Genomic DNA, 24396 nt, shown 5'->3' on the forward strand with positions numbered 1-24396 from the left:
TGCCCTTGCATATCTGTAGCTTCCCACTCCCTCCAGTGAGAAATAAGGCCCCACCCATCCGCCATCTGTTTACTTGTTTGACCAGTCGCAGTATACGTGTGCTTTCAGCATTGTTAACCCTCCTTCCTCGGGAACAACTTTATCAACTACAGTAAAATATCTGTGTCTGGTTCCTTTTGGTCTTAGGACCTCCACTCATTTCTAGAATTACTTAGATCATTTCCTTTTCCCTCACCCCCTTCTGTGAAGTTTTTTCATACATTTGTAATACAAATAGGTTCTTCTGGTCTGATGACTCTTTAGGAGAGAGAAATGGGGAGGTGAAGACTCAGCTGTCAGGGAACTGAGTTAGAAAAACTTGGGGACATTTAATTATATCTACCAAATATTTGGTGGTTCTTTGCCACTGGATGACAGGATCCTTACAATCTTTTCTCTCCCTGCTTCCTTTTGTCCCTACCCATTTGCTATGGACTAAAGGTTTATGTTCCCCCCAAATGCAAATGTTGAAGTCCTAACCCTTGAGGTGATCATATTTGGAGATGGAGCCTTCAGGAAGTAATTAGGATTAGATTAGGTTGGGTCATAAGGGTGGGGCCCTCATGATGGGAGTAGTGGTTTTGGAAGAAGGGGGAGAGAGAGATTTCTTTGCACACACAGGCACTGAGGGAAGGCCATGTGATGACAGCGAGAAGTCTACCGCCTATAAGCCAGGAAGAGAGATTTCATCAGGAACCGAATTGGTTAGTACTTTGATCTTGGACTTCCCAGCCTCCAGAACTGTGAGAAATAAAGTTCTGTTGTTGAAGCCACTCGGTCAGTGGTACTTGTTGTGAGCAGACTAATGCAGCCCTGTATATGGAAGGATGGGCACCACTGTTGTGGAGCCGTACTGTTGTGCAGCCGTTTCATAAACCATATCCTCCATTCCCTTTCTACCTTTAAACAACAAAGGGACCTCTCTTCCCTCTGGTGATCTGGGGTAGGAGGTAGGTTTAGGTAGTGGTCTTAGTGGTACATTTATAAATGAGAGCTCCTGGGTAGAGCCTCTGTTGGAATTGTCTGATGCTATCTAATAGGATGCTTTTGGCCAAAGTAAGCCTTAGGATCAAGGGAATACTGCTCACTGGAAAGATTATAATCAACTAGTTGGAGAAAAACATAACCCCATTCCCCAAACATACTGAGCCTACCTGGGAGCAGGAGGGCCTGGTTTTAGAAGCAGGAAGAGCACTGAGAAGGGTCTGGGAGCATGCTCTCCGGTGGCTTGGAGCTGGACTCATCTCCCTGCTCTTCACTGTGGTCAGCCAGACAGCATCATGTGCTCCCGTGCTGCCCAAGATCGTGAGCTTGGAAGTGCTTTGTAAGCCAGAACATGGCAAGGTGGATGTGAGTGGTGGTTAAAAATTCCATATTAAAGGCTGAGGCTTCCTTGAGGCAGATTTTTCTCTGGGATGCTGATTTTGAGTTCTTTGTGTTTCTAGTTTCTTTAGACAGATCATCATGTCTTTGCCTTACAGCTGTCTGCTCACTCCGTGTAAGTAGAGAAGTCACAGGAGCTGTCCCTGGCATGGGAAACAGAAACAAGCCTGACGCTCCAGAGAAATGTGTGACCCTCTACGCTTACAGATGGGCAATTTTAAAACCTCTTAACTGCCAGGGAGGGACTTCCTTTCATTGTTTTCCTTTTGTGTTTCTTCCTTTTCCTCTTCATGTTTTCTCTTTCCTTTGTAGTGATCTTTTTCATGTCTAGGATTAAAAAAAAAGTTATTTACTTTTATTGGCTGTTTCATTTCACAACTTGGCACCTGTTTTGATAGGAATGTCTGCTTCCTGCCACCGTCAGGACAGTCAAAGAGTACAGGGTAAATTTGCCAGGGCTTCACAGCATGATTTCTAGTGCTGTAACTCCTAGAAGGCTCCCCCTGGGGAGAGTGAGCCAGGAAAACAAATTACACTTTGGGTTTTAATACAAAACCTTTCTAAATTCAGCCCTTAGGAGAAAAATAAGACCTTTGTACATTCTTCTTTTGCAGTGTTTTTCTATATGGTCATCACTTACTCACCCATGTTGAAGTGTATGTGTTAATGTTCAACATTAGGCTGATGTCCAGAAGTTAGTTTTAGACATTACAGCTCGGAGTAGGTTAATGTTTAGTATATAAGCATTTAGAAGAGTACTTGGTGCATAGTGTGAATGTTTAAGGGTTAATTACATTATTACTATTTATTATTATTACTATTAACTAATGAACAGCTCCCATGTGGTATGTTGTGGGACAGTAAGACAGAGATGAGGGACCTAACGTCAATACTGGGTGTAGGCAGAGGAGAGTAAGCTGAAATTGCTGTTCTGGCGAGTGAGAAGTGATAATGGGGATAGGAACGGATCCCAGGGCAGTGGTTTGCATCTAAAAACTTGGAACTAAGGAGCTTGAAAGTGGTTCCTCTAACAGAAGTCAAGGGTATGTTGCGTGGTCTCTGAAAACCCTTCCACCTTTAGATTGTGATTCTATGTAGACTCCCCTCTGCTTGGAGTATGACTGGGTGGGCATGGGCATTAATAGGTCAAGGGGAGACCAACAGAGGAGAGGGGAAAAGAGTGACTTTTTCCCCCTTTGGATTCTTTTGGGTTGGAATTGTTTATGTCTTTTCTGGCATTCCCAGGGTGAAAAGGTATTTCCATGTGCTTTGCCGTTGGTCTAAATTAAATGCAGACTGTACTTGAGCTGCTCTTGGCATACCCTTGGAGGTTCAGCTGCAACTGGGGGCAATAGGCAACTGCCAGGGGGAAGGAGAAAAGTAATACTCCATTCAAGTAGGTAAGGTTTGGCTCAGAATTCCGTGAGTGTGAATACCAGGTTTTGCGTTTCGTTGGCACCCCCTCCCCACCCCCCCCCCCCCAATCCGGGCTGCAAACACATCCCTGGGGATTGGAAACAAATTCTGCAGATAGCTCATTTTGGGGTGGAAGGATAGTGGGGTGGGCAAAGGAGGCACCGAAGTTTTCCCTGACTGCCTGTATTTTTGTGTTTTAGTTTCTATGATAATTGACATTCCTTGGAAGAGTTGTCTTTACTCTGTTCTTTTGCTGGTCTGCTCTGATCATGTTTCCCTGCCTTTCTGCTCAGTGACAGAGCTCTTGTCAAGGTTACCTTTGATCTCCATCCTGTTTAATACTGGGATAGTTCTCTAGTCTTCACCGACTTACTAGCAGCATTTGCCTTATTGGACCTTCCTTCCTTTTTGAACCCCAGCTTCTGTGGGCTTGGAGGCCACCCCACTCTCCTGGTTTTCTCCGGCCCCCTGGCAGTCCCTACTCTATGTCTTTGTTCCTTCTCTTCTCACTCCTCAGTGTTGTTGGGGTGGGGCTTAGGCCCTCCTGGTGGATCTTGTTAAATGCAGATAATGATTCACTAGGTGTGGGTGGGACTTAAGAGTGCATTTCTCACAAGCTCCCACGGGATGCTGTTACTCTGTCCAGGAGCACACTGTGCAGCGAGGCACTGGGGCTCTGTCCTCTGCCCCTGCATCTGCATGACTTCCTAGTGGAGCTCATCCAGCCACTGGCTTTCAACATCATTTGACTCCCATTGGTGACTAACTACCTGACTTGGGATGAGACCAGAGCCCTTTGGGATTCCCGCATACCCCCATCATTTGGCTCCTGCCCACTGCTCTGTGCTCCCCTGCTCCTCCCCTGCTCCTCCCCTGCTCCTCCCCTGCTCCTCCCCTGCTCCTCCCCTGCTCACCTCTTAATTAGTTCTGGCCAGGTTGGCTTTCTTGCTGATTTTCTAACTCGAATCGTAAATCCCTTTCTTGGGAACTCTAAACTTGGTGTTGTGTCTACCTGGCCCTCGCACGACTTTGCAAAGATCTCCTGATAGCCTTCAAATCAGGTGTCTCCCTCTCGGAGAGAGCTTCCTTGATCATTGTAGCTCAGAAGGACCTTCACCACCACCTTGCACTCTTCTTGCCCTGCTTCCTTTTCCTCATAGCATTGTCGCTGTATGAGTTCCTTGTTTGTTCTCCCCACTAGAGCGTAAGTTCTATGGGCAACTGCCTTGGAAGGGGGCCTAGCACAGAGGGGCTCTCCATGAGAAGTTGTTAGTGACTAAGGGAAACATTAGCATCAGTCAGCATACCCTGAGTGATGAGGTGACAACTGGATACCAACACTCAGTTCCAATGGCTGTGTTTATAAGGGTTGGGTTTAGGTAATAACATCATATTTCAATGATCATGATGTGTTGGGAAAACACGGAGATACAGTGGGTATGTAAATGAGGCCATCACACCATGTGAATACCCAGTAGTTTTATGACCAGACTGCACAAAGGGAGGTTTCATAGTCGTTTGAATTAAAAACTGGGCACAAAAAACTGCACAGTGAAACCATGAAAATCTGCACTGCATGGGTCAGTGTCTTTTTGTTCACACCCGGTATCATGATTTAGTTTCAGCAAAATTAACATTATCCTAGATACAAATTTATGTTGTGAATTTGAATTGTATTGGCTTCTTTAAAAAAAAAAGAAAAAGTTGTGTTCTTTTTTTTTTTTTTTTTTAACATTTATTCATTATTGAGAGAGAGAGAGACAGAACGTGAACATGGGAGGGGCAGAGAGAAGGGGAGATACCGAACCCAAAGTAGGCTCCAGGCTCCGAGATGTCAGCACAGAGCCTGATGCGGGGCTCGAACTCACCAACCGCAAGATCATGACCTGAGCCGAAGTCGGACACTCAACCGCCTGAGCCACCCAGGTGCCCTGAATTGTATTGGCTTCTTAAATGTATTTTTAAAAATTGCATTGGCTTCTTAAATGTATTTTTTTTAAACGTGGTTGTATGGTATCATAGGAACTATAATGGTTTTATATTTGTACAGTAAGTTAACACTAAGGGTCTTTGAGAACATTTTCTTTAAGGCATCTGTACATTATACAAGCTTGTGAAAGACGAAAATAGGGACACCTAGGAATACGTTTTAATGTTTCAAACTGCTTGTGAAAAGCTATTTTTAACAAAATAAGATTAGTGGGCTGAGTGGGCTATTTTAGCATGCTTTCAAGAGAGTGAAATTTTGAAACATCCATATTCCTATGAATACCAAAGAATATACTGACAAATCCCAAAAGGATAAAATATGTAATATTTTTGTTTTTTTACATAGTTGAAACTTCTGTTTCTGGTTACTGCTTCAATTTCTAATCATTGAAAGACATCATGAATTGTACATCTTCCGTACCGGAGACATCTGCATAAAACATTGTTATTTCTGTATAAAACAAAGATAATGGAATTGATGGCCTTTGCCCATCACTGCCGGGGCTGGGGTTACAAAGGTGTGCAGGGAGAAGCTCCCAGTTCTGACTTGACCTTGGTGCTTCTGGCCCCACGAGACCAGAGAGGAGGGGTTCTGCACTTGGGAAATGAGACCCAAGAGCAGACAGATTCTTGCTTTGAAATGACCTGTGAATGGTACTTGCAGACACATTTCATTTGAATACATGGCGTTTGTTTATATCGTGTTCATTTCTGTCTTTGTACCTTAGGGCTGCTCTAACAAAATACCAGAGACTGGGTAGGTTATAAACAACAGAAATGGACTTATCACAGGTTTGGCCGACGTTGAAGATAAAGGCTCCAGCCTGTGATGTTCTGGTGAGGGCCCTCTTTCGGGTTTCATAGCTCATGCCTTCTTGCTGTTATCTTCACAGGGTGGAAGGGACTAGGGGACTCTCTGGCATCTTTTTTAAAAGAACACTAATCCTGTTCATGAGGGCTCCACCTTCAGTGACCTAACGCCTCCCAGAGGCCCTACCTCCTAGTAGCATCATCTTTGGGGGTTAGAAATTCAACATGAATTTGGTGGTGGTGGTGGGGCACAAACAATGGCAACTTCCATTTATAATTCAAGGCTGTCGTACTAATGAGCTCAGCCGTGTGAGCTGTGCAGCCCGGGAGGCTGGGGCAGAAGATGAAGAGTGGAGTGTGAAGGTAGGGATGGGGTGGGTGGGGGTGTTTCAGGAAAGAAGAAGGCAGGTGAGGGCCTCAGAAACGCTCACATTATCTAAAAGAACTACCCGTTCTCTAATTACCCGAGTAACCGGTGAGAGCAAGATGCAGCATGTTTGGTGTGACTTTGGCCTCTGGGATAGTCCCCCTTCCCCTGCCACGCGCCCAAGAGTTTATCAGGCTTCTGGCGTCACCAAACATTAGGAGTAACAACTGATGAACAGAAAACCTGCATTTGCACATGTGGGAATCTGCTAGGTTTCTATTTCAGGTTTATTTTAATTTGCTATTTTACGATTTTTGGGTGGCTACACACTGTTACCTTTTGTTTTTAACAGTCCTGCTGTATGATACTGAGTAAGCTTCTGGGGACAAACCCAGGTGCCTGTCATTTGTAGCAGTCTTGCTGGGTCCTGTGCAGATAGCTGAGAGGTACATTTAAGGCACCTGGTTGGCTTATGAATCGATGCCTGAAGGGAAGTGGGAAGACTGCATGCCATGGACCCTTCCTGGATGGCTCTGGATTTTGCTCTCATTTGGCCAGGTTTGCTCATGATACTGACTCCTGCCATCTTTTCTTTGATGTGGGCAAAGGTGGACAGATTTCCCTGGTCATCTTATTTTGAGTGACCAAGAAGAGACACTTTGCAGAAGGCATAACGTATATTCCAGGGGAGAATGTTTAGCTTTGGAATTCACTTGGCAGAAATTGCATTTGAGGAGGTTCTAGGAACAGGGCTTATTCTAGCTGGCCTTGTTGGAATTCCACAGTGTCCTCTTTACTTCCCTTAGGAGATGCTTCATAACCCAGGGCCTGCTTTCTGCTTTTGGAGCACACACATCATATGAACATGGCTGTCCAGGGTGGGAAGAAAAGCCACAATAATCCTGATGTTCAGGTTCTAGTGTTTTATTTTTTTAATTAAAAAAATTTCTTTAATGTTTATTTTTGAGAGAGATAGAGAGAGCATGAATGAGGGAGGGGCAGAGAGAGAGGGAGACACAGAATTGGAAGCAGGCTCCAGGCTCTGAGCTGTCAGCATAGAGCCTGATGCAGGGCTTGAACTCATGAGCTACGATATCATGACCTGAGTTGAAGTCAGACACTCAACTGACTGAGTCACCCAGGAGCCCCAGGTTCTAGTGTTTTAAACAGCGACACATATAACAACTGAAGGTAGGAGTATGTGTGAAAGGTGGGCATAGGAGATTTGTTTTGGAAAACCTTGACTTTTTAAAAATTGTTCCCATTTTAAAAGGAGCTATGTGCATCGTGCATACGTTACTAATTAGTTCATTCATTTGTTCATTTGGTGCCTGCCATGTGTAAGACGCTGCCAGGAATATGGCAAGCAGGAAGGCCTCCTTGAAGAGTAACTCTTCTTTTTTTTAATTAAAAAAATTTTTTTTATGTTTATTTATTTTTGAGACAGTGAGAGATGGAGCACGAGCGGGGGAGGGACAGAGAGAGAGGGAGACACAGAATCCTAAGCAGGCTCCAGACTCCTAGCTGTCAGCACAGAGCCTGACGCGGGGCTCGAACTCACAAACCGTGAGATCATGACCTGAGCCGAAGTCGGACGCCCAACCGACTGAGCCACCCAGGCGCCCCTGGTTCTTCGTTTTTATAGTGGCAGGACAACTTGCCTTAAAATATCAAGAACAATTTTATTTAGTTATTAATTTTTTAATGTTTATTTTTGAGAGAGAGAGAGACAGAGTATATGAGTAGGGGAGGGGCAGAGAGAAGGGAGACACAGAATCCGAAGCAGGCTCCAGGCTCTGAGCTGTTAGCACAGAGCCTGACACGGAGCTCAGACTCACAAATGGCAGGATCATGACCTGAGCCAAAGTCAAACGCTCAACTGACTGAGCCACCCAGGCACCCCGGCAAGTAGGTTTTATTTTATGTCTACACTAATTGTCAGTGACTACAGGGGTGTAGTGTTGAGGAGGATTTTGAGGCTAGATTTCGGCTTGTAGAAAAAAGGCAGTGATCGATAACCTTGTGTTTAGGTATTTTGGGCTTAGGCTCCCTATAGGAAACTGTAGCACAAATGTCCTGGATCTGTCTCTGGATAAGATCTTTTCTGTGTGCTTGGCAACATACAGACATCCGTTTATACTTGCAACAGTTGTTTATTAAATTTCCACTGTAGACATAGCACTGTACTTTAGATTCTCAGCTGTCTGGGTTCTTAATTAGTTAATAACTTATTTCAGGATGTTGGTGGTTAAGAGCTGTTTGGTTAACCAGTGTGGTTTTTAGTCTCTGACTCGTAAGTATTGAAAAACATTTTATGATCAAAGTTACTTTCTTGTAGCCATAAATGCCACATTCCTTATTTTTCACTTATTATTTCCTGTTATTTTGTTTAGTATACAATATATGATTTAATTTTCTCAATTACCAAATACACTCATCATCAATAATCTGGCTTTAGTGATAGGGAAACATTCAGAGATGATAAAGAACTTGTCCAGAGCCAGGATTTGACTTGAGTCAAATGTCAGACACATTCCCCACCCTTGCACCTTGGTGCTGTGTTCCCAGAATTGCACGCTTTTTTTTTTTTTTTTTTTTTTAATGTTTTTATTTATTTTTCAGACAGAGAAAGAGAGAGCATGAGCAGGGGAGGGGCAGAGAGAGAGGGAGACACAGAATCTGAAGCAGGCTCCAGGCTCTGAGCTGTCAGCACGGAGCCTGACGCAGGGCTTGAACTCATGGACTGTAAGATCATGACCTGAGCCGAAGTCGGACACTTAACCAACTGAGCCACCCAGGCACCCCCAGAATTGCAAACTTCTATCTCTTGGCCCTGCACTGGGAGGAGAATTGTTTAGAAATGATTTCAGGGTTAAGAGGTAAAAAGGGATGAATAACATATCATCAACATTGTTTGGACACAAATTCTGTATTTTTTTCAGAATGTATTTATATTCCATGTGGAATATAAAATGTCAGGCAATGAATTTTAGAACTGAAGTTGGGAATGTAAGAACACTATAAATTTATTGATAATACACATGCCAAGCAGGTAAGGAAAGAGGAGTGGGATCAAAATGACAAAAGTGGAACAGAGACTGATGTGATGGAGACCATCCATGGGGACAGGAGGAGCAGACTTCCAGAGGCGAGGTGGGGGTCTCTGGAAACCCAGCTTGGTGTCCGAGCTCCAGTTTGAGTGTGGTTAGACTGGTTAGTCCTAGTGACCCCCGATCCTTAGACTCCTGGATGGCCAAAGTGTCCATCCCTAGTATAAAAGGAACCTTTCTACAGACTCCCCCCACCCCCTCCTCTAGCCACTTTCCTTTTTGTATGAGGGGAGGGTATGTAGGAGGAAGCGGCAGCCTTCAATATTAAAAGCTGAATTTATTCCCCCTAAATAGAAAACTTTCGGTTGTCATTCTTACCTTCTTCAAACCACACTGAACTACGTAGGTTAGACAGCAACTCTGCTGTCATTTTCAAACCTCAAAGCTTATTTTTGAAACTGTTTTCCCAGGGAGTTCTGAAGGCTTGACAATGTGAAGACATTTCCTTTGAAATCTTAAAAGTTTGATCAGTTTCCTATGTTTGCACCACAGAACAGATAGGAAGGAAGGAAGGAAGGAAGGAAGGAAGGAAAGAAAAAAAGAAAAGAAAGAACATAAAGCTTAGTTGAGGTAAGACTGCCTCTTTCTGTCATGTTTGGGAATGAGCACATTTAAAAACCCGTCTGCATTTTGCTAATATTAGGCTTTCCGCATTCTGATTTTTTACTTTTATCTAGTTGACATTCTACTGTGGATACTTCCCCTAAAATTCATGTCTTCCCACCTGTCCTACAAGTGGTCTTTTAAGAGTGAATGTTTTGTCCACTCTTTACACATGTTAACTTGTGTGTATCATCAGACTGGCGGCAGCTTCCCTCGGAGCGAGACAGTTACAGGATCCCACTCAGGGGACGTTACTTTTTGGTTTGTCGCTCACTTCCTGTTTCTTGGAATTAAGTTCAAGACTGCTCTGAGGAAGCTTATTAGCTCCCTGCCTCTGCTTTAGATGCTCTTTTAAACGACTTGTATGATAAAATAAGAATTACTCATTCCATGCAGACATACACAGAATTCTTTTCCTGTGCCAGGTGCTGTGCTGGGGGCTTGAGCCAGCCTGGCCTCGCTCGTGGGGACTGTCATCCTCAGGACGGAGGGCAAGCCATGGCGGAGACATTTCCAAATGCCTAGTGGTGTTTCCCCCGTAGCTAGGAGAGCCTCCGGAGTGGCTAGTGACTATGTTTCCAGGTCTCGGGGGTTCCCCTGGGAATTAGAGCAGTGAGGTAGGGATGTGTGGCCCAGCACTGTCACTAATCTCTGTGCTCAGCTGATAACATGTGATGGCCCAGAGAGAGGAAATGTTTCTGTCTGGCATATGTTCCTACTTCCAAGTGCTAAGCTCTTTGTTCTTACTCAGAAACACACTCATTGATCTCGCTAACTAAAGCAATTATCATCATTTAGTGGTCTTTTCCAAAAGCATTATTTCCACTCCAAAACACCACTTTTATTTGCCAAGTGTCACAATGTTACATCCTGGCAATTGGTCCACATTTATTGCCAAATTATGTAAGTCCTTGGTTGGGCTTAGTCCCCAACTGAGCAAATATGTCTGTGGAGAGCATTAGGATTGTGGCATGGCCTGGTATCTGAAAATGAACAGCTGTCCTTAAACTCATTCATTAATTCAGTGTTTACACTGTGATTGGGAAGGAAATCCACATTTGTTTAAAACACCCGTGCCCAGCTGAGAAATGACATTCTGTGAAAATATTGGATTGAGGTTTGTTGTCAAGGAAATGTAAATAGTGGACATTTCATGAAATTCAAATATGTGGATTAATTTACTAACAGGGAGCTAAGATTATAATAAACCAAGGTGGCCTTATTCAAAGATTGAAATGTAATTAGTGTTGACTGTAGTAGCAGCAGCTAATGAAAAGGGCTGTAAAACCCTCGAAAAGAATTTTCTTAATAAATATTAGAAGAAATATTTTCATAGAAAACTCAGAGTCAGCATAGAAGAGATTATTGGTGAGGAAGTTGTGACCCATTTAGCAAATACCATAAACAAAGCATTGCAGGGAGTAAAGTTGTTTGTTCAGAAGCTCTTGTGTTAAAAAAGTACTTGTTACGAACTTGAATGAATACGAACACTTGTAGAGATCCAGGATAAAACGTGCCAGTCCTGCTCGGAATCAGGATTGAGACACACCCGGTCATCTTGGTCCTGGCCTTTGTGCGTTGCTTCTTCAGCGTAAGGCACGTTGGCTGTTCTTATTCTAGTGTTGAGGTGTTCTATAAATATTACTAGCCTCGTCAAGCTAGATCAGTTTAAAAGCAGGCGACTTACCTTTTTCAAAATCCCACTCAAAAGATCATAAAGGCGAAAAAATGTTAAAAGCTACGAAGACGAAGAATGGCAGTGTAGACCCTGTGGAGATGAGCTCGATCACACACAGAAGAGTGACCGTTGTATTGGTGGGGTGATTGGGCTTCACCCTGTGGTGGCAGTGGTGGAGAAAGGAGGTGACTTTACTAGAGAGCCGCTGGGAGGCTCAGGGATGGAAGGCATGAAGCCTGGGTTGCCATAGGAGGCAGGGATGAGGGGCCAAATTCTAGGGAACTGTGTAAGTGCCTTGAGAACTGGAGCAGCTAGCTGTCCAGGGCCTCGTCTACACCCTGGATATCTGGATACCCACGTGCTTCTGTTCTGTTGCCCACCCTGAGGAAGGGAAGGGAGTATGGGTGGCTGAAAATAAAGGGATTGAATGAAAGCTGGGACCTCCACACTCTTCCCCTGCCCTGTCTCACAGTGCCCGCAGCCAGGCCTGGGCAGCCCCAGCGATGGATTGGGAGATTCCTTCCTTGAGAAATCAAACTGCGCCAGAAAAAAATGCTCCAGATCCTGAAATGTGCGTGTCCCTCACTGGAAATCTTGGCACCTTTCCACGCCCATTACTTGACGCTCGCTAGCTAATAACTCCACTGCACACACAAAGAGCCTCCAATCTGCTTTTAGAAATTCACTGCTAAATAGGATTGGGCAGCCAAGGATCCCAGTCTTATTAGGAAAGGTTTCAACATGAAAGAAAGGACCAAAACAAACCAGAAAGGAGAAACCTTACAGCAGATGCAGATACAGCAGAAAGCAGAAAAAACTTATTTTTTTGAAAAAAGTTATAGTTAGTATCTTCCAAGGGAGAGAAGCTATCTTATGTCTAAAATGAGAATAGCGTTTATGACACAGGAACACTTGGAGAACAAAAAGGAGATAAGGGGGATGATAAATACTTGAATTTTTTAAAAAGTTGAGGATGTAGCTCTCAAGTAGAATTAAAAGGACAGAATTGAGAAGTGGATAAGAAAAGAAAATTGAAACAGCCTAACAGATACAACATTACTAATATATTACATGCAAAGACCAAAACAGTTCTCTGAACATTATCAGAGAAATAATAAGAACGTTTCATAGAACTGATGACATGAATTTCCAGATTGAAGAACTACATTAAACGCCCATGTTTTATAAAAGTGCCCAGTCTTACAAAACCCTCATTCATATAAGTCATGGTGAAATTTCAGAATAGCAGAGACAAAGAAAAGGTCCTAAAAACTGTGGGAGAAAAAGAAACAGGGCACACTTGGAAGAAAGGATGTCTTAATAGTAGAATTCTTTTTTTTTAATTTTTTTTTTCAACGTTTTTTATTTATTTTTGGGACAGAGAGAAACAGAGCATGAACGGGGGAGGGGCAGAGAGAGAGGGAGACACAGAATCGGAAACAGGCTCCAGGCTCCGAGCCATCAGCCCAGAGCCCGACGCGGGGCTCGAACTCACGGACCGCGAGATCATGACCTGGCTGAAGTCGGACGCTTAACCGACTGCGCCACCCAGGCGCCCCAATAGTAGAATTCTTAACAACATCCCTGGAAGCTACAGGATAATGGAAGTAATACTTTAAAAAATTGGAGAGAAATTTATTTCTTAGAAAAATTGTTTTTAATAATTTATTTTTTTGAGAGAGAAGCAGAGCGCGAGCAGGAGAGGGGCAGAGAGAGAGAGGGAGACACAGAATCCGAGGCAGGCTCCAGGCTCTGGGCTGTCAGCACAGGGCTTGCAGGGCTTGAACTCACGAACCATGAGATCATGACCTGAGCTGAAGTCAGATGCTTAACCAACTGAACCACCCAGGCGCCCTGAGGGAAAATTATTTCTAACCTGGATTCTAAATCCAGCTGGCCTATCAATCAAAAGTAAGCATAGAGTAAAGACATTTTTCAAAATACAAGGACTGGAAAAGTTTACTCTCTTGGGTCTTAAGAAGCTACTCAGTTGTGCTCTGTCAGACCAATTGGGTAAACCAAGAACAAGGAAGGTCCAAAACTTAGGAAACAATATGGTGCAGAAGGAAAAGAGTAACCAGACCTTAATAGAGAGCAGAAGGATTGGCGGCTGCACCAGGGGAAAAGGGCACCAGATCATCTAATATGTTGGTTATTTGAAAATGAATACAGGCAAGCATCTAACATGTCATGTAGCAGATGAAAGAATTTAAGGTTAGGTATATTGAAATGAAGGCAAGTGCAAATAGCAATCACATATTAACTCTAGAAAAGTTAAATATTTTAAGGAGAGATGGCCATAGTTTTCAGGTTGGCTCTTTAATGAATAAACATTTATATAATCATAACTATATATTAATATAAAAATATATTACCATAATAATACAAATATAAATAATATTGAGAAGCTAGCAGAGTGAGAAATTGGTATGTATGGTGTGTCCCATGTGTAAAAGGGACACAAAGTTGCTGCGAGGCACAGTAGTGAGCAACATAGAGGTGTATACCAGAGAAACAGCTAAAATTTGCAGTTGGTTTCCTCTGGGGACTGTGATCGGGATGGGGAATGGAGGCTGAAGAGTCCAGGTTTTCATTATGTCTTGTTTTATTTTGATTAAAATGAAATCACTTAATTCTGTTAGTATAACTCTGAAAGTAAAAGTAGGCATAATGACATAATTGGGATTGGTGACTTAATAATGAATTTGCAGATGAATATACCACTCTAAATTGTTCTTCTTTGTAAAATTGGAGGTGATGACATCTAACATATTTAGCATTTAAAAGAACAGTCACCAGCAGAAGTGACAGCACCATGCTAGTAGGAGACAGCTACATCCAGGAAGACTTAAGGCAAATTGAAAAGATGAAATAAGTAAGGATGTATGATAGCTGAATAAATAATTGCTAAAGTTGTATGGATGTATTTTGAATTCCATGCTTTAAAAAAGAGACTATGTCCATTACCCATTAAATGTTGGCAAAAATTGTCCCTACAGAGGAAACCTCAGTACATTTAAAAAGGAAGGAATAATATAAGTTTAATTTTCTGGCTACAGTGCATGTAGAAATTAACAACATAGAGAAATAAAGATCCTCTAAGCCAAAACAACACAACAGCAAACATATTGGATGTGAAAAAACTTTCTGAGAAACAACTCATGGGTCAAAGAAGAAATCAAAACTACAAATTGAAACTATTTAGGAAATAATGATAGAAACATTACTGTGGTGGAAGTTATTGGCTGCTCTCCGAGTGTCTGTTTGCTTCTGCCTTTTTACTAACACCACATTGATTTTTTTCAGTGTCAGTGACCAGCTAAAAATCTGTTCCCCAGTCCATCCTTGTACATGGGGGTGGCCATATGATCAAGTTCTCACCAATGAGGTAGATACAAAGTAATATTGATGGATGGGACTTTCAGGAAATCTCCTTAGAAAGGTTGACTCAGCTGGCCTGATAAACCTTTGGCATATGTGATGCTGGTTAGCCAATCATAAAGTGTCTAATACATGCTACAAGTAGATGACTGGAAAGATAAAAGAGGTGTTGCTCAGAAATATCCTGCCATCCATTCCAGCCTTGGACTTCCTACCTCTGGGGGAAAAAAAAAATCCTAACTCTTAAGTTGCTATTTTGGGTCTCTTTGTTAGTAGAAACCAGCCCAGTTCCTAACTGACATAGATATCACAACTCATGGGGTATAATTAAAGAATCAAAGTAAATGAAGCACGCAGGTCATGAAATTGGAAACAGAAAAACAAAAGCGAAGGAGAGCAGAAGGAAATAATAAAGAACTAGAACTCAATAAGAAAATTAAAAAAGGAGGGGCACCTTGGTGGCTCAGTCAGTTAAGCATCCGACTCTTGATTTTGGCTCAGGTCATGATCTCATGGTTCAAGAGTTCAAGCCCTGCATCAGGCTCCATGCTGACAGTGTGGAGGCTGCTTGTGATTCTCTCTCTGCCCCTCGCCCACTTGTACTTTCTCTCTCAAAAATAAAGAAACTTAAAAAAAAATTAGAAAGAAAAATGATTGCTATGTCTTAAGAGCTAGTTGTTTAGGAGAACAATTATTAAAAAATATACATAGATACACATTTTATTTACACAAGAGATCGGTGAAGAAAGCACAAATAAAGACACTGGATAACTCGAGATATAAAAGAGATGAAATGATCTATGCTTTGTAAAAAAAACTCTGTGCAAATAAATTTGAAAATGTGGATCTGATAGATGATTTTCTCAGAAAATGTGCTGCCAGACTGAGTCCAGAATAGAAAGACAACTGAAAAAGCCCCTAGATGTGAAAGAAATGACACAGCTGTTCTCTGTGACCAGTTGCTACTGTTCTTCCTGGGGCTTCTTTGCTCTCAGAGTTCTTCAGGGGGTGGAAGTGATTTCTGGTGGGAGGTCTCTGAGGGTGGGGTGGGCTGGGTGTCCTTCCCGGTCATCTGTGTGCGGTCTTTCTGATATGGTGGCCACACCCCACCAAAGGTGATGGCACCCGATTCTTAGCATTAGGATACATCACAAAGTAAAGGGCCCTGAGTCCTCAGTGTTTTATAACATTTTTCAGATCAATGTGTTACTGGATCCCTTTTGGTAAGAAAAGATGATGAAGAGTTATTTTTATTCATTTTCTCTGATTGTCAGCCTCGCAAAGTCAAAAATGTTTTAAATGTTATATCCAAATAAATAGTGATAGAGATTTCAAAGCAAGGCTGTACATAAAAAAGGTTGAAAGTGTTATTCCAACAAGAAGATCAATAATAGTATGGGAGAAAGGAAAAATGGTGAGCATCAGAATTCCTTAGCTCTTAATTGTTCCGTGGAAAAGTACCTTGTTCTCAAATGCTGGTAACTGGAACATCCTATTGGTTAAAAATAAATAGCATAAAGTGGGAAGAAACCAACTAAGGAAAAAAACCCAAAGCAACCAGAACGGGCTGTCAACTAGAAACGGAGTAAGGAAGTTATGCCAAAGGTGTCAGGTTAGTATGCCAGCCTTCCGCCCAGAGGCCAGGGTTCAAGCCCAGTGTTGACAACACTGTGGTCACAGAGGGCATCCGGAAAGGCCTGTTTGGGTGACTGTTTGGTTCTGAAGTGTCCTTGCTCCTTGTGTCTTCTTGAACTTTCCCCTCATAATCTTCATTTAAACAGATACGATTCGTACCTAATGCCCTCTTTTTACCTGTTTTTCCCTGGTAGCGAGAACCAGTGAACCATGGAGCTGTATTTCGGTGAATATCAACATGTGCAGCAAGAATATGGTGTCCATCTGAGACTCGCAAGTGATGATGGCAAAAAATCAAGGAATGCCCAGGACTCTAAGGCAGGCTCCTATGGTGTCAGTATTCGGGTACAGGGAATTGATGGCCACCCCTATATAGTCCTGAATAACACAGAGCGGTGTCTAGCAGGCTCGTCTTTTTCTGAAAACGGGCCACCATTTCCATCTCCAGTGATAAATAACCTGCCTCTGCATTCCAGCAACGGGTCTGTGCTAGAGGAGGACAGCGCAGAATTGCAGCTCCCAGAAAATCCTTATGCCCAACCTGGTCCTGTAAGAAACCTGAAACAATCCTCTCTCTTTGAGGGCAAGAATGGGGTTCTAGAAGGCAAAGAGGGGCCAGTGAAGCCATCTCACATGCTCAACTTTCAGCGGCATCCAGAGCTTTTGCAGCCCTACGACCCTGAAAAGAATGAATTGAACTTGCAAAATCACCAGCCTCCTGAGAGTAATTGGTTAAACACTTTAACAGAAGGTACCAACAATAAGAAGGCTTGGACATGCTTCCCCAAACCTAGTAGTTCGCAGCCTAGCAGCTCTCCTTTGGAAGATGTGGGCAAATCCAGCATGACGGCCATTCGTTTGTGCAGCTCTGTGGTCATAGATGACCCCAAGAAGCAGACCTCAGTGTGCGTAAATGTTCAGAGCTGCACCAAGGAGGGGCTGGTAGAGGAGGCCCTTTCCCCCAGTGGGAGGTCCCTAACTGCCCACAGCCCACACACCCATCCCGAAACCAAGAAAGCCAGGCCGGACGTGCTTCCCTTCCGGCGACAGGATTCAGTGGGACCCGTCCTGGATGGAGCTCGGTCCCGGAGGTCCTCTTCCTCATCGGCAACTCCCACTTCGGCCAACTCTCTGTACAGATTTTTACTTGATGATCAGGAATGTGCCATCCATGCTGACAATGTGAATCGTCATGAAAACAGACGGTACATCCCCTTCTTGCCAGGAACTGGGCGGGATATTGATACAGGATCCATTCCTGGTGTGGATCAATTGATCGAAAAGTTTGACCAAAAATCTGGGCTCCAGAGGAGAGGAAGGTCTGGGAAGCGAAACAGAATCAACCCTGAAGACAGGAAGAGATCCAGAAGCGTGGATAGTGCCTTTCCCTTTGGTCTCCAGGGGAACTCCGAGTACCTGAGTGAATTTAGCCGGAACCTGGGCAAGTCCAGCGAACACCTCCTCCGCCCGTCACAGGTCTGCCCACAGAGGTCACCTGCTCAGGATCACCGTGGGAAACAGAGCTTGGGCCGTGCCTTCGCGAAGCTACAGGGGGCCCCCCTCAGGCCTCCCCAGCAGAGCAAAGATGGGAAAGTTCCAGAAACCAGAAGTGGTCGGGAGAGTACAAGCACGCATGCATCTTCCCTCCCAGCACAAAGTAAAAAGGAGGAGGAAATCAAAACAGCCACCGCTACGCTGATGTTACAGAATCGGGCGCTAGCAACTTCGCCTGACTCTGGTGCCAAGAAGATTTCTGTGAAGACGTTTACTTCCACCTCAGATACTCAGGTGATGCTAGTGGGTCCTTCTTTCTTTCCTTCTTTTTGCATTCCTTCTGCAGCCTCATGCTGCAGGAGGCTCTGGGAACACAGACCCTCTATCTTGAATCAGTAATTGCATATCCGACATTGTTTTAGTTTCCCCCTGCAGAGTTTTTAACCCACTGCCAATTGTATGGTTTTCCAAGTCAGTTCAGTACACCGAGAATCCCACTGTGGTCTTGCCTGTAAACGGACTTGTCAGAGTACAGAGGCTTGATTTTTTTTTTGTCAGCCTATGTGTGAGATCTCAAAGTGTGCAGAATTTGTTTCCATCCAGAGGTTCAGTGTTGAGGTGTGTGTAGATATACTGATTTTTCTCATGAAATTGAGCGACCAGGTTAATACCTGGCCTGAGGAATTAGGTTAATCCTAAAGTGATGGAATTTATTTAAGTGATATATTTAGTGTTTTGGTAGTACCCATAAAAAATAATGATAGTGATAAAAGTGCTAATAAGGGTGTTAAGTGCCAGCCACTATTTGCTACATATTACAGGACTGCACCAACTCTGTGAAGGTAGGTACATTAATCTCCATTTACAGGTGAGAAAATTGAGGTGAGGTAAAGTTAAGTAACTTGCTCAAGGTTACAGGGCTCCTAACTGGTGGAGCCAGTTATAATGAGGATCCTTACCTGAGGAATTGTTTTTGGAAAGTAGGAAGGTGTTTGGAAGCTTCTGCTTCAGGGTTTCTGCCTGCTTCCTGGAAACTCCATCCTGTGATCTAATAACAGCCTTTATATTCCAGGCCACACCAGATCTGTTGAAAGGCCCGCAAGAGCTCACTCAACAAAGCAATGAGGAGACGGCCAAGCAGATACTTTACAATTACCTCAAAGAAGGGTTAGTGATATTCCTTAAAGGAGCAAAGTATTGTCCTTTCTGGTGGGGTCTTCATTTTTTTCTCCTGAGACCTTGTGTTTTGCCTTCCCTTTCTGATCTGTGTGAACTATTGAGGCTTAGGACTCAATGGCTGGAGTTTTCGTCACAGTATTTGAGTCTTGGGTACTGAGTGTGAAGAGCAAGGGGATAATGAATATATGTGATATATATTTTAATTATTAAAAAAATTTTTTTTTTAACGTTTATTTATTTTTGAGACAGAGAGACAGAGCATGAACGGGGGAGGGGCAGAGAGAGAGGGAGACACAGAACTGGAAGCAGGCTCCAGGCTCTGAGCCATCAGCCCAGAGCCTGACGCGGGGCTCGAACTCACGGTCCGTGAGATCGTGACCTGAGCTGAAGTCGGACGCTCAACCGACTGAGCCACCCAGGCGCCCCTATTTTAATTATTTTAAACCTGTACATCCAACGTGAGACTCGAACTCATGACACCAAGAGCAACAGCCACATGCTTTTCTGACAGGGCCAGCCAGGCACCCCTGTTTTTCAAATGACTTTTTCTTCTTTAAAAAGAAGTTCAAAGATGGGAAGAATATCTACTCTTCGGTTTTCAACTAAGTCAGCCACCTTGAGTTCTTCATGCACAGAGTAGTAATCAATTATTCGCAGTTACAAAGAAAACCACCTCCCCCACCCCCTGAGTTGACATTGGCCAGGAGCCCCTACTTCTATGATTTTTAAAGCATGTATGACTCATTTAAAAGAAGTGCTTTTCACATACTTATCTTGGAGGTTGAGTTTGAGTAATCTGGTTTTCAGTCCTTGCTTAGATACTAAGTCAGGAATTTGCAGTTTCTGTTTCCATTGTCTCATCCGATAGTATTAAAAAGGAAAAAAAAAGCTTTACAGCCTGATGTGACTGTGAGTCACTTACTTGAACAAGTACCCATTGGTATCAAAACCCTTCGTATTTTTGCATCATACCTTACAAATATAGATCGGTAATACAAAGCTGACAAAATAGGTTCAGAGTATAAGAGATGGACTCTTTTTTTTGAGGTGGGGGAGAGGTAGTAACTGAAGAGATCCTTTTAGCTAAGAACTAGTTATTGGTGTCTCTCTGTGAAGGTTTTTACCATGTTAAGATTTAGAGAGAAGAACTTTTGATTTTTAGAATTCTTTCTCTAATTTTTTTTTTTTTTTTTTTTTTTTTGCTCATGATTTATTGAGAGACTGGGGAGACAGACTTTAATAGGAGGTGGCTATTTAAGGAAACTTATTTAAAATTTTCCTAATTGCCAGGTATGTGTGATAGAAGGTGTGGTAGAAGTTAATAAAACTGATCATTACCTGTGAAAATGTAGACAGCTGCGGTGTTGACAGTCTTGGCCTGGGGGATATATTTTTTTTAAACACAGCATAAAAACCAGTTAAAATCACTGTAGATCATTCTTAGCATTAAGATTTAAAAGTAAAGTGTGTGACTGTGGGTTGTGTGTGAGAGAGAGACACACACAGAAGAAATTCCTTGCTGGAATGAAATCAGTCATTTGAGTCAAACAACATATTAGTAAATTTTCACTGTGTGTTTTCTCCAGGCTTAGAATATGGGTATATCTCTTTCACATGTTTGGAAATAGGAACTCTTCTCCCAAATTGAGTGGTAACGTGTAACAAGGTGTTGGAAGAGAAATACGCCATCCATCCTGTTCTTCCCTCAGTGGTTTTGTCTGCAGCCTTAATTAATTCATACCTCTTGCAATTTATCTTCTTAAACGGCTTGTTTGTGTGTCCTGGCATCTGAAGTATCCTGAGAACCGTGGTTGTGCCCCTTACTGGTTTTTTTTTTTTTTTTCTTCCTGCTGCCTGTTTTCCAGAAGCACCGATAATGATGATGCAACTAAACGGAAGGTCAACCTGGTTTTTGAGAAAATCCAGACTTTAAAGTCTCGAGCAGCAGGGAGCACACAAGGAAATAATCAAGTAAATTGGAGTTTTGTATTCTGTAGAGGGCATTTAACTTGGAATGTGGCAAACAAATTGTTGTTTCTTCAGCCTGTACATTTGGTTATGGCAGTAAGTGGGAAGTTACCCGAGTTGTGAGCAGGACCTAAGATGGAAGACCATGCTTTAAATATTATTATTATTATGCACGAACTTTTTTTTCAGAAAGGTTTTAAGATATTTTATTCTTAAAAATAATAGCATATTGGGACTCCTGGGTGACTCATTTGGTTAAGTGGCCGACTTTGGCTCAAGTCATGATCTCATGGCTTGAAGGCTCCTGAGTTCAACCCCCGGGTCGGCCTCTGTGCTGACAGAGCCTGTGTCTGTGTCTCCCTCTGTCTCTGCCTCTCCCCTGCTTGCGCTCAGTCTCTCTCTCTCTCAGAAAAAATAAAAATTAAATTAAAAAAACACAAACCTATAACAAGACAAACAGGTGGTGATACAAATAGGTAGTGAAATTTAGAAAGAGAAAATAAAAATAGGAAGAATGGGGCATCTGGGTGGCTCAGTCAGTTAAGTGTCCAACTTTAGCTCAGGTCATGATCTGATGGTCCATGAGTTGGAGCCCTGCATCAGGCTCTGTGCTGACAGCTCAGAGCCTGTGACCTGCTTTGGATTCAGTGTCTCCCTCTCTCTCTCTGCCCCTCCCCCGCTCATGCTATGTCTCTGTCTCAAAAATAAACAAACATTTAAAAAAAAAAAAAAGAAGAGGAAGAATGACTTGAAATCATGGATGGAGAACCCTAACATATTCCAAGGTATTGAAGGAAGGTAAGTGTGAACTGGACCCAAGCTCTAGAACTTCAGAGAGTAAGAAATAAGAGGATAAGAACAAGAGAATAAGATTAGAGACTGGTGAAGTCAACCAGCATGGGTGGGAGAGAAAGGAAGGAATGGATTGGGGTCAAATTTAAAAAAAAAAAAAAAAAAAATCCTATTTATTATACTGAATTCCAGTTGGGACTTGGAGATTTTTTGTTGTTGTTAGAAGAGTCCTCTCATATTTGATGAACATCTGCTACATGTCAGACACACCTTGTGCCCTGAGAGGAAGCAACATTTAAGAGGGATGACTAAAAGCTTGTTCCTCAACCCTGCACCACCTGAATTGACATCCACTTCTTGCTTGTGTGTCTTCTCTTTGCCTTCTGGGGAATTCTGCATGGAAAGGAAAGAAAATGCCAGAGACAAGTCACAGGAAGTTTGTCTATAGCTTCTTTGTAACTTTGGAAACATACGTATACACGATGTTTTTAGGCATCAGCTACCCTCTTCTCTCTACTGTTCAGCACTCAGCTAACCCATGACTGCTGTTATGATATCCAGTAGAACAGTTACATACATACATTATTCCCACAGAGGAATCTTTGAATTATATACCATGCTTATAGGCAAGCTTCAGGGGTTCTCCATAGTTCTTACAATTGAAGTGTTTTGCTAAAACTCTTAAATCCAAATTATCGCTGTGAGTCTTGCTTTTCACTCACTGGCATATTTTTTGGGTGAAAACATACATCTTTGGTCTTGATGTTGAGACTGTGTTTGTGGGCACAGACTAAGGGGATCTGGATCAAACTGGGGAAGTTAGGTTAAGCCCTCTAGAATCCAGGACACTAATGGTGTCTCAAAAGAGTAAAGAACGCTCTGGGAGAAGAAGGGAAGGCAGGGTGTTCTAGGTAGAGGGACCAGCATGAACAAATATAAAGAGGTGTGTGTTTGCTATGTTTAGGGGACTGGAGGTAGTTTAATGTAGCTGGAGCAGAGAGCCAGGATATGGGGAGGAAGTGCCAGGTAGAAAGGACCTTGGATATCACATAAGTTTCCATTTTAGGCTGAAGGTGATGGGCCATCATTGATGGACTTTGAACAGGAATGAATAGTGTCATATTTGTAGAAATTTATTCCTTTTGCAGCTTTTGGAGAGAGGTAGGGTAAGAGGAAGGGAGATCAGTTAGGCTGCTGGCGCATGAAGCCAGAGATGATGAGATGAACCATAGCTCTTCGACTTCTGGCTGAGATCACAGCACCATGACTGCTGAATTGCCCATACTTTTCTACTCTCCATCTCTCCCTGTTATTTCTTTTTTTTTTTTTTTAATTTTTTAATGTTTATTTATTTTTGAGACAGAGAGAGACACAGCATGAACGGGGGACGGACAGAGAGAGGGGGAGACACAGAATCTGAAACAGGCTCCAGGCTCTGAGCAGTCAGCACAGAGCCCGACACGGGGCTCGAACTCACGGACCGCGAGATCATGACCTGAGCTGAAGTCAGACGCTTAACCGACCGAGCCACCCAGGCGCCCCTCTCCCTGTTATTTCTGAATCTGATTATCTGCAGGCAAAGGCTTGGGAGTTTTATCTTTTAGGTGTCAGCTAAGTGATTTCCTATGAGAGAAGGAAAGACCATGTTGGAAACAGCAGAGCAGGTAGAGTTTTCATTTGGGCAAGAACAGTGTACAGTCTCTCATGAGTTGGATTTAGATTTCCATATTGGATTGTTCTCATTTTGCTTAAGGAAATAGGAAGTCCTGTGTTTTTGTTGACTCTTGGGTTCAGTTAACTTCACAGGAGTAAGTCAGGAAGTATCTCGTTCCAAGTTCATTATACACAATTCACACCTGGATTCAGGTGCAGGAGAGCCAGGACATGGCATTTTCTAGCTTCATTTTGCGCCTCCCCTTTGTAGTTTTCTAGCCACTTTGCTATAGGATTTTAGCCAAATCCTTTTGAGAGCATCTCCTGTTATTGTATCCATGGAAGAAACAAAAAGAGATCATTAATATTCATACTCAGATCAGAGATGATATTTTCTAATAGGCTGTCTTTAATCAGATCCCTCTTTGTTATATCTGTCTTCATTATGGAAATGTAGCATCCAAAAGAAGAAAGCCATTGTAGCTAGCATCCGTTTATTTATTACTCGTATACAGGCATATGCAGAGAGTGAGAAAATTTCTGGTTATGGAGCAGTAAGTCCCAATGTCATGGAAGTTCTGTAATAGATGGATTGTGTGAAGGGCCTCGGAGACACGGAGACATGGGCTTTGGGTATAACTTTATGCAGTGGATGAATCTTCAACAAATATTTATTTTTATCTTTTTATATTCTATTGGCATCTGACTTATATACAGTAAATTGCACAAATCTTAACTGTGTAGTTCATCGAGTTTTTTTTTTTTTTTTTTAACATTCATTTATCTTTGAGACAGAGAGAGACAGAGCATGAACGGGGGAGGGTTAGAGAGAGGGAGACACAGAATCCGAAACAGGCTCCAGGCTCTGAGCTGTCAGCACAGAGCCCAATGTGGGGCTC

General features: G+C 42.8%; 1 protein-coding gene across 4 annotated transcripts in view; it reads left to right on the top strand.

Moving 5' to 3' along the window:
- Window positions 1-24396, top strand: part of CGNL1 (cingulin like 1) — a 157681-nt gene that overhangs the window by 39848 nt on the left and 93437 nt on the right. For 3 of the 4 annotated variants that reach the window (XM_049613684.1, XM_049613683.1, XM_049613686.1), the window contains exons 2-4: window positions 16606-18199; window positions 18978-19072; window positions 20950-21055. In XM_049613684.1, the coding sequence (XP_049469641.1) occupies window positions 16622-18199; window positions 18978-19072; window positions 20950-21055 (1779 nt within the window). In that variant the 5' untranslated portion in view covers window positions 16606-16621. Of the gene's footprint in view, window positions 1-8614; window positions 9685-16605; window positions 18200-18977; window positions 19073-20949; window positions 21056-24396 lie in introns of those variants that run through there. The other variant, XM_049613685.1, reaches the window with a different exon arrangement.

The sequence above is a fragment of the Panthera uncia genome (assembly GCF_023721935.1).
Source record: "Panthera uncia isolate 11264 chromosome B3 unlocalized genomic scaffold, Puncia_PCG_1.0 HiC_scaffold_1, whole genome shotgun sequence".
NCBI classification, from domain to species: domain Eukaryota; kingdom Metazoa; phylum Chordata; class Mammalia; order Carnivora; family Felidae; genus Panthera; species Panthera uncia.